Source organism: Phoxinus phoxinus (genome assembly GCF_949152265.1).
Source record: "Phoxinus phoxinus genome assembly, chromosome: 8".
Taxonomy (NCBI): Eukaryota; Metazoa; Chordata; class Actinopteri; order Cypriniformes; family Leuciscidae; genus Phoxinus; species Phoxinus phoxinus.
The window spans coordinates 37,965,366-37,975,365 of record NC_136883.1 but is presented as its reverse complement, the minus strand read 5'-3'; the positions used below and the strand labels follow the sequence as shown (position 1 = coordinate 37,975,365).

The window sequence follows — 10,000 nt, the reverse complement described above, 5'->3', positions numbered from 1 at the left end:
AGCCTGGGTAACACAAGCAGTTGTAGGAGCCCACAGTGTTCTTACAGGTTCCATTTCCACACGGCTGACGCTCACACTCGTCCACATCTGAACACAGATCATCAGTTAGTTATGAACACAGATCATCAGTTAGTTATGAACACAGATCATCAGTTAGTTATGAACACAGATCATCAGTTAGTTATGAACACAGATCATCAGTTACAGTTTTTTTGGATTGCTTAAGCACGATTTTCAAAACAGGGCCCGTGTTTTCAAAACACTACACACAATTAGCAGAACCACACACCCAATTAGCAAAACACTACAGATCCTTTGCATAATTAAACACACTTGTAAAAACGATACACTTCTGTTTAAAAACCACACTTTGTTACCATATGAAACACACGTTTCACATTACTATACTCTGTTTGCACGAGTTACACTCTGCGGTGATAAACCTAAAACACTTTTAGCACTTCTACTTCCCTATGATTAGAGTAGGCTACCATCAACAAAGTACAAATATAATGTAAATTCACCAAACACTACACAAGACCAATGTTGCAGACTGAAGAAACTCATTTATTTCTCAACATGCCCAAAATGTTGACATGGAGATTCATAATACTGTAACAAAATATCACTTTACGTATTGTACTCTAAGTATACTGTAAACAATCAAATAAATAAAATAAACTAGACATTGTCTCTTCGCCTAGCTGGATCTGGCCAGAGAATTTCATCGCAAGCAATGTTGTCATTAGCAAGACACCTTGGAAAGACACATCTTACGTAAATGACGAATCCATCCTTGCATTGCTGCTACCTCCATCTGGTCACAGGCCTCCTCTATGGCTTGGATGAGGGGTACCTCAGCCTGGAGACGGAGATCATACACCTTCCACCGCCATGCCGAGAAAAACTCTTCTATAGGGTTGAGGAATGGAGAGTATGGTGGAAGATATAGGATGGTGAAATGTGGATGTTGCTGAAACCAGTTCTGAACATGAGCAGAGCGGTGGAAAGACACATTGTCCCAGACAACAATGTATTGCATATGAACTCTGCATATGCTCGATTTGATTTGCTGCTGTTAACGTTGTGCAATTGGTCCAAGAATGTAAGTATGAGTGCTGTGTTGTAAGGGCCCATATGGGCATGGCGGTGGAGGACCCCATTCTGTGTAATGGCTGCACAGTGTTATATTACCCCCACGCTGCCCTGGGACATTGACTATAGCCCTATGGCCAATGATGTTTCTTCTCCTCCTTCGTGTTCTCGTCAGGTTGAACCCAGCCTCATCTACGTAAATGAACTCATGCTGGATCCATCCATTCGTAAAACTCTCTGAAGAACAGTGTCAGGCAAAATTGTGTAGTTCAGTGTAGATCTAGTACCTATTTTCCAATCGAAATGTTCTTATCACACTTGCCACTGTATATCGGCTTAGATTTGGCTGTACTCGCAGTCCAGCCTCCCTCAGTGTCAGGCTGTGGTTGACAACGTGGTCAACCAGTGTTGCGCGGATCTCATTTGTCAGATTCGGTCCTCTTTGAGCACCTTCTTGTCTTCCTCTTCCTCTACCTCTACCTCCAGCATGGCCTCCATCTCTTCCTCTTACTCTGTTGATTCCTCTTCCTCCCCTTCCTCCTCCTTGTCCTCCTCCTTGTTCTCCTCATTCTCCTCCTCGTCTTACTCTTTCTCTTTCCATTGTGCTTGAAGACCTATGAACTCACCTGCTGCTTTTTATAGTGCTTATACACCTGATTGGTGTGTCTACAATTAAGCAAACAAGTGTTTGCACACCTGATGACTGTGTTGAACCAATTGGTTGGACGGTGCGGTAATTTGACAGTCAGTGCTTTGGTATTGTAAGGAAGTGACTTCATGATAGATTTTTGTGTGTAATGTATGTTAAGTGTGTTTAGTGTTTTGCAAATCACTGTGTGTAGAGTTTTGCAACAAGTGTGAGGTTGACAATGTGCTTATAGTTGTGCAAATATGGGCTGATGTTTTGCTTCTTGAGTGTAAGGTTTTGCTAATAGTGTACTACTTTTAATTTTAGTGTGTAAGCAATCCAAAAAAACTGTAGTTATGAACACAGATCATCAGTTAGTTATGAACACAGATCATCAGTTAGTTATGAACACAGATCATCAGTTAGTTATGAACACAGATCATCAGTTAGTTATGAACACAGATCATCAGTTAGTTATGAACACAGATCATCAGTTAGTTATCTGTATGAGGATGCACACACACAGATGGACAGACACACAGACGGGTATGTGCGGCTGATCTCTCACCGATACACAGGTCTGGGGTGGATGTGAAGCCGTTGGGGCAGAGGCAGCGGTAACTACCCACCATGTCGATACACTGACCCGGACTGCAGATGTTTGGGTTCTCAGCACACTCGTTACGATCTGGGAGATCAAATCACACTTCAACTTCAGGTGCAATGTGTCTGAAAGCAGAACTGAGCTCTTGAGTCACACACACACTCACCGACACACTGCTGGGTGGGAGTTTGCCGGTATCCAGGTTTACACTCACAGCGGAAACTTCCAGGAACGTTCAGACAGACGGCGTTCTGCTGACACACCGGCCCGTTCTGACACTCGTCAATATCTGCACACACACACACACACACACACACACACACACACACACACACACACACACACACACACACACACACACACACACACACACACACACACACACACACACACACACACACACACACACACACACACACACACACACACACACACACACACACACACACACACACACACACACACACACTTAACATCAATGTTGGGGTTAACTCATTACAAGGTACTAGTAAAGTGACATACAAAATATGTTACGTTACTTTTTCACATTTATTGACTGACATGTTGAGAGAAATAAAGTGAGGACGTGTTGTGTGTGTGTGTGTGTGTGTGTAAACATGATGGGTATTTTAGTTCTAGACTAAATGCGAACATGCATTTACTCGTCTCACTTGCACGAAGAAATTCAGTATTCCTTAAAAAAACTGTAAAATGCAATCTCAGAATTTTTACTATACTTTAACTATATTAAATTACACAAATATACTTTATGTATTTAATCTCAATTTGATTAACCAATATAATTTTTTAACCTAATTCAACCATACTAATAAGCAAAAATTACTTTAGATTAGACTTAGAAATAAAAGTGTTCTTCCTTCTGTATCCTATTATATCTAGTCTAGTCATCAACAGAAAATTAACGGATCGAGAATTTTGGCGCGACATTTGATTGATGCTGAACGGCAGATGCGTGAGAGTTGGCAACCCTGTAGATTGTTAATCTAGAACCCGTGACACACGCAGCTCCGTCACTCATTCTGCTGCTTGTGTTACGGACTCCAGGACCAGGCGAGGATAAATGAGCTTGCAGAGACACAGATGGAGCTCTTACCCTCACAGATCAGCAGCTTGTCATTATAAACGAAACCCATCGGACATTCACAGCGGAAACTGCCGATCATGTTGATACACACGCCGTTATCACACACGCCGGGGATCTCACGGCACTCGTCGATGTCTGCGGGTCACAGACAGACACACGGGGTGGATGTGGAGTCTTAGAGGAACATGTGGACACAGAACTGTGTGTTTGAATGTCTTTAAGTGTGTGTGATGAATGTGTTTACCAACGACTTGTCCAGTGTAGATGTCAATGAAATATCCCGGTCTCTCACTTCCACACAGCACAGCGAACTCATCTGCAGCAGAGAACCATGTTACGGTCATGACTGTGTGTGTGTGTGTGTGTGTGTGTGTGTGTGTGTGTGTGTGTGCTTGTTTATGTGATTTATGAGGACACAAATGTGTATAATGACATGTGTATTACACTGGTATTACAACTTAAACATGGTTTATGAGGACATTTCATGAGTCCTTGTTATTCAAATAGCTTAAAAAAACATAAAAATGTAAAAATGCTGAATGTTTCCTGTGATGGGCAGGTTTAGGGATAGGGGCAGTGTAAGGTGTGTGTGTGATGGGCAGGTTTAGGGATAGGGGCAGTGTAAGGTGTGTGTGTGATGGGCAGGTTTAGGGATAGGGGCAGTGTAAGGTGTGTGTGTGATGGGCAGGTTTAGGGATAGGGGCAGTGTAAGGGGACAGAATATACAGTTTGTACAGTATAAAAACCATTACGCCTATGGAGAGTCCTCACAAGGATAGCAAAACTAACTTGTTTCCGACACAGAATAAAAAATAAAAAAGGTAATTGCTACTTTTTATCTCATAATTGTGAGTTTACATCTCACAATTCTGACTTTAATTCAATTGCGTGTTGCAAGGTCAGAATTGCGTGTTATAAAGTCACAATTGCGAGAAATAAACTTGCAATTCTGATTTTTTTCTCAGAATCGCATGTTTATATCCCACAATTCTGAGAATAAAATTCAGAATGGCAAGTTTATTTCTTGCAATTCTGACCTGCAATTGAATTAAAGTCAGAATTGCGAGATGTAAACTCTTAATTGTGAGATAAAAAGAAGCAATTATCTTTTCAAATGTTTAATTCTGTGGCGGGAACAAGCTTCCACAGATAGTTTTCCTCATTTGCTCTGGGTGAAAGCGTCTGGTAGATGAACAGAAGTGCAGTGTGTGTCTCACTGGTGCTGGGAACGGGACAGCGCTCGCAGGGTTTGTTCCAGGCCCGGCCGATGTTGTACGAGCAGCAGCAGAACTTCTTGGTCATGTTGAAGGTGAGCTCTCCATCACAGGTGGCGTTATCAGAGTAGTAGTTCCTGTAACACAAGCTCTTCCGCATGTCTGAACACACACACCACAACAAACACGTCACAATCGCCACTAAAGGAAACTACGTTTACAAGATTCACAAGTGATTCAGACAAAAGCAGTGTGATTTTTATTTTATTTTATTAACATTAATGAAACGGTCCCTTTATGAATGAGTGCACGGATCTAATATACTGTTACACAGCCGATTTTCTCCTAACTGTTCACATACGCGTAGGACATAACAGTTTGTGTTTACATGAATACTCCGCACGATGTGTATTTTGACACAATTGTGTGTGTATTTGACCATGCAAGTGCAATTAGCTGTGAAAGAGAACTGAATTTGGGCTTAAAAAGTCCTTTTTCATGGCTTATTGTGATTTAATAACTCTCTAACGTGTTAATAACTTTAAGTAATGCAAAGTTTTAACCCCTTAAGCGGCACCCCCCTTTTTTAATAGACATGAAAATGCACATTCCAAACTTAAATGGTTGTAATTCAAGAATGCTTTGAAATATATAGATGTAAGATTGGTCTTATTTTAAAGAAGACACTTGGCAGATTTTTGAAAAACATTAAGAAAGTTAAACAGAAAAAAAGTTATAGAAGTTTGAGTTTTTGAAAATCTACAATGTTAAAACATTTTATTATTCATATTTTCTATAAAATATATATTTTCAAAACCTGGTGGACTCTAAAAATGCAAAAAAAAATCAAAGACAAACATCTGAACAAGTTGTGTTTCAAATGTTAGGTTGATATCTCAGAAAATCAGCGTTCAGTGAGATTTAGTTTGTGCGCAGTACCACACTTCTCCACTAGTGGACATCACTGCCCATATAAGGGCGCCTCCATCTCCATATGTGGTTTGAGTCTGAACCCTTATTTTTACAATTTTCATACAATTTATGAAGTAGACATCCTATTCAGAAGTAGTGTTGGAAGTTTGGCAGATTTTGAAATGAACTCAACCTCTAAGAAACACAAAAGATCACGTATGTGCATTATAGCTCGCCGCCACATCACTAATGCTGAATCTATTATTGTTTTATTTATATTCAAAACATTATTAGACCTTTTTTTCTAAAACAATTGAACGGATGCTATCTTTTGAACTCTTGGCATGAAAACAAACTGAGGTTTCTACCATTCTTTCATGATTTTTTATGTTCATCACTATTTCAAAATAAAGGTCTGAACACGCCTGAGGAGGATGAACATATTCTTGTTGCAAATTTATAAATTACGGCTCCTGTGTCATTTATTTTGAAAATCAGTCAGCAAATATGTAAACTAGAAATAAGTTTTCAAGTCGATTTTTGAAATTTGTGAATCGATGCGAATCGGTAGAAGATAGAATCGAGATTCATATTTGAATCGATTTTCTCCCCCCCACCCCTAATAAACATAATGATACCAATACCGTTAATAATGAACGATACCTATAATGCTAATCGTTGAGGATGCGAGCGCAGACTCACCCATGCAGTTGTTTCCTCCGTTGATCTGCATGTACTCCGGAGGGCAGATGCAGGTGTAGTTCCCAATCGTGTTGTAACACTGACCCGGACCGCAGATGCCAGGCCGCTCACACTCATCCACATCTACACACACAATTCATATTTTCATTCGTACATTTTAAACAGTCACATGTCACTTCTAACTGCAGCTGGTCCAGAAGATTGACATCAAGTCTAAGATTTGCTATGTTTTTAAAAGAAGGCTCTTCTGCTCACCAAGGCTGCATTTATTTGATTAAAAATACAACAACAAAAATATTATTTATTAAATAATATTTAATATTGTTAAATATTATGAGCATTTAAAATAACAGTTTTCTATGTGAATATATTTTAAAATGTAATTTATTCCAGTGAATTTTCAGCATCATTACTCCAGTGTTCAGTGCACTATAAACATAAAGCAGACTTGACTGAGTAAGAGAGACAGAAAGAGTGTGTGAAAGAGGAAGTCTGACCTTCACAGATCCTGGTGTCTCCATTGAGTTCGAAACCTTTCGGACATTCACAGTGAAAACTGCCAAACGTGTTGATGCAGTTTCCTCCCTGACACAGACCAGGCAGCTCCTGACACTCGTTGATATCTGACATACACACACAACAGTCAACACAGGGCACTGGAGAACATGTGTGTGTGTGTGTGTGTGTGTGTGTGTGTGTGTGTGTGTGTGTGTGTGTGTGTGTGTGTGTGTGTGTGTGTGTGTGTGTGTGTGTGTGTGTGTGTGTGTGTGTGCGTGTGTGTGTGTGTGCACTCTAGATCTACCCTCTAGTATCACCGTGATCGGATTGGGTCGGAATCCTTCTCCTCCGGGACACAGAATCTTGTACTCGGCTGAGGGAGAAACAATAACAGTCAGTAAACAAACGAGAGCTTGTGTGTGTGTGTGTGTGTGTGTGTGTGTGTGTGTGTGTGTGTGTGCTCTTGTTTATGTGATTTATGAGGACACAAATGTGTATAATGACATGTGTATTACACTGTATTACAACTAAAACGTGGTTTATAAGTCCACATAATTCAAATAGGTTAAAAACATAAAAAACAATGTTTTCATAAAAATGTAAAAATGCAGAATGTTTCCAGTGATGGGCAGGTTTAGGGATGGGGCAGTGTGTGTGTGTGTGTGTGTGTGTGTGTGTGTGTGTGTGAGACTCACAGGAGTTGAGCAGTGGGCATGTCTCACAGGTGTGTGTGTGTGTGTGAGACTCACAGGAGTTGAGCAGTGGGCATGTCTCACAGGTGTGTGTGTGTGTGTGTGTGTGTGTGTGTGTGTGTGTGTGTGTGTGTGAGACTCACAGGACTTGAGCAGTGGGCATGTCTCACAGGTGTGTGTGTGTGTGTGTGTGTGTGAGACTCACAGGAGTTGAGCAGTGGGCATGTCTCACAGGTGTGTGTGTGTGTGTGTGTGTGTGTGTGTGTGTGTGTGTGTGTGTGTGTGTGTGTGTGTGAGACTCACAGGAGTTGAGCAGTGGGCATGTCTCACAGGTGTGTGTGTGTGTGTGTGTGTGTGTGTGTGTGTGTGAGACTCACAGGAGTTGAGCAGTGGGCATGTCTCACAGGTGTGTGTGTGTGTGTGTGTGTGTGTGTGTGTGTGTGTGAGACTCACAGGAGTTGAGCAGTGGGCATGTCTCACAGGTGTGTGTGTGTGTGTGTGTGTGTGTGTGTGTGTGTGTGTGTGTGTGTGAGAGACTCACAGGACTTGAGCAGTGGGCATGTCTCACAGGTGTGTGTGTGTGTGTGTGTGTGTGAGACTCACAGGAGTTGAGCAGTGGGCATGTCTCACAGGTGTGTGTGTGTGTGTGTGTGTGTGTGTGTGTGTGTGTGTGTGTGTGTGTGTGTGTGAGACTCACAGGAGTTGAGCAGTGGGCATGTCTCACAGGTGTGTGTGTGTGTGTGTGTGTGTGTGTGTGTGTGTGTGAGACTCACAGGAGTTGAGCAGTGGGCATGTCTCACAGGTGTGTGTGTGTGTGTGTGTGTGTGTGTGAGACTCACAGGAGTTGAGCAGTGGGCATGTCTCACAGGTGTGTGTGTGTGTGTGTGTGTGTGTGTGTGTGTGTGTGTGTGTGTGTGTGAGAGAGACTCACAGGAGTTGAGCAGTGGGCATGTCTCACAGGGTGACCCCCAGGCCTGACCCAGGGAACAGCAACAGGACGCTTTGGACACGCCGATGCCGATCTCAGTGGAGCAGCTCAGACTGTCCGAGCCGTCGCCGCGACTGTGGACCTCCAGGAAGCAGGTGCCAGAGCGAGTGTCTGCAACACACACACACACACACACATCATTATGCTCATTGGTTCCCACTAGGCTTGCTACGCTAGTCGGTGTTGACAGTGTTACCGGTGTTCAGACGCAACACCGGTTACCATCGATTTGTTTTTTTGTAATAAAATAATTTGCTTCAGTTAGAGAACAGACACCACAATGCTCATTTGCATTTAAAGGGACACGCACAGAAACAGCACATTTTTGCTCCCACCCACAAAGGGGCATATTTGACGAGCTATAATACATGATCTGGTATTTAGAGCTGAAATTTCACACACACATTCTGTGGACAACATAGATTTATATTACATCTTATACTACATTATATCTTGTGAAAAGAGGCATAATATAACACCTTTAACTGTATTTTTATATTGTGTACAGCGCTTTGAGAAGCTGCTTTTAAAGGCGCTTTATAACGTAAAGTTGATTTTTATTATGAGCTGAAGCTGTTCTGCGCGCCTCACCGACGCAGCCGACTCCGGTGGGGTTGAGCTCGAAGTCTGGAGGGCAGGAGCAGATGTAACTGCCCTGGGTGTTCAGGCACAGGCCACTGATGCAGGTGGTCGGGTTCGCACACTCGTTCACATCTGACATGGAGAAGAAGAAGAAGAGAAAGAAAAGAGGGATGAGAGAGGAGAGGACCAGTCACATGTGTTACGTGTAAGGTTGGGAATCGGAAATCGAATACTTGAGGTCAGGAATCAGATACTTGTTATAAAATTTAATATATTTCCTCTGTGAGCATTTCAATATGACGTCAGACTGTTTTCTGTTCTGCACGTGTGCAACTCTTAAAGCCTAATATTCCCGCTGTATAGTAACACTAATATTCCCGCTGTATAGTAACACTAATATTCCCGCTGTATGATAACACTAATATTCCCGCTGTATAGTAACACTAATATTCCTGCTCTATAATAACACTAATATTCCTGCTCTATAGTAACACTAATATTCCCGCTGTATAATAACACTAATATTCCCGCTGTATAGTAACACTAATATTCCCGCTGTATGATAACACTAATATTCCTGCTCTATAGTAACACTAATATTCCCGCTGTATAATAACACTAATATTCCTGCTCTATAGTAACACTAATATTCCCGCTGTATAATAACACTAATATTCCCGCTGTATAATAACACTAATATTCCCGCTGTATAATAACACTAATATTCCCGCTGTATAATAACACTAATATTCCCGCTGTATAATAACACTAATATTCCTGCTCTATAATAACACTAATATTCCTGCTCTATAATAACACTAATATTCCCGCTGTATAATAACACTAATATTCCCGCTGTATAATAACACTAATATTCCCGCTGTATAATAACACTAATATTCCTGCTCTATAATAACACTAATATTCCTGCTCTATAATAACACTAATATTCCCGCTCTATAATAACACTAATATTCCCG

The 10,000-nt window shown here is 41.5% G+C and overlaps 1 protein-coding gene across 2 annotated transcripts in view; it reads right to left on the bottom strand.

Annotated features, from left to right (window-relative positions):
* fbn1 (fibrillin 1) overlaps positions 1–10,000 on the bottom strand; it is an 80,969-nt gene that overhangs the window by 18,887 nt on the left and 52,082 nt on the right. For both annotated transcript variants that reach the window (XM_079620190.1, XM_079620189.1), the window contains 11 exons: positions 9,030–9,152; positions 8,382–8,549; positions 7,063–7,131; positions 6,758–6,883; positions 6,261–6,383; positions 4,650–4,808; positions 3,677–3,748; positions 3,442–3,567; positions 2,494–2,616; positions 2,292–2,411; positions 1–87 (listed from right to left, as the gene is read on the bottom strand). The exon at positions 1–87 is cut by the window's left edge and continues 30 nt beyond it. In XM_079620190.1, coding sequence (XP_079476316.1) covers positions 1–87; positions 2,292–2,411; positions 2,494–2,616; positions 3,442–3,567; positions 3,677–3,748; positions 4,650–4,808; positions 6,261–6,383; positions 6,758–6,883; positions 7,063–7,131; positions 8,382–8,549; positions 9,030–9,152 — 1,296 coding nt within the window. The remainder of the gene's footprint in view (positions 88–2,291; positions 2,412–2,493; positions 2,617–3,441; positions 3,568–3,676; positions 3,749–4,649; positions 4,809–6,260; positions 6,384–6,757; positions 6,884–7,062; positions 7,132–8,381; positions 8,550–9,029; positions 9,153–10,000) is intronic.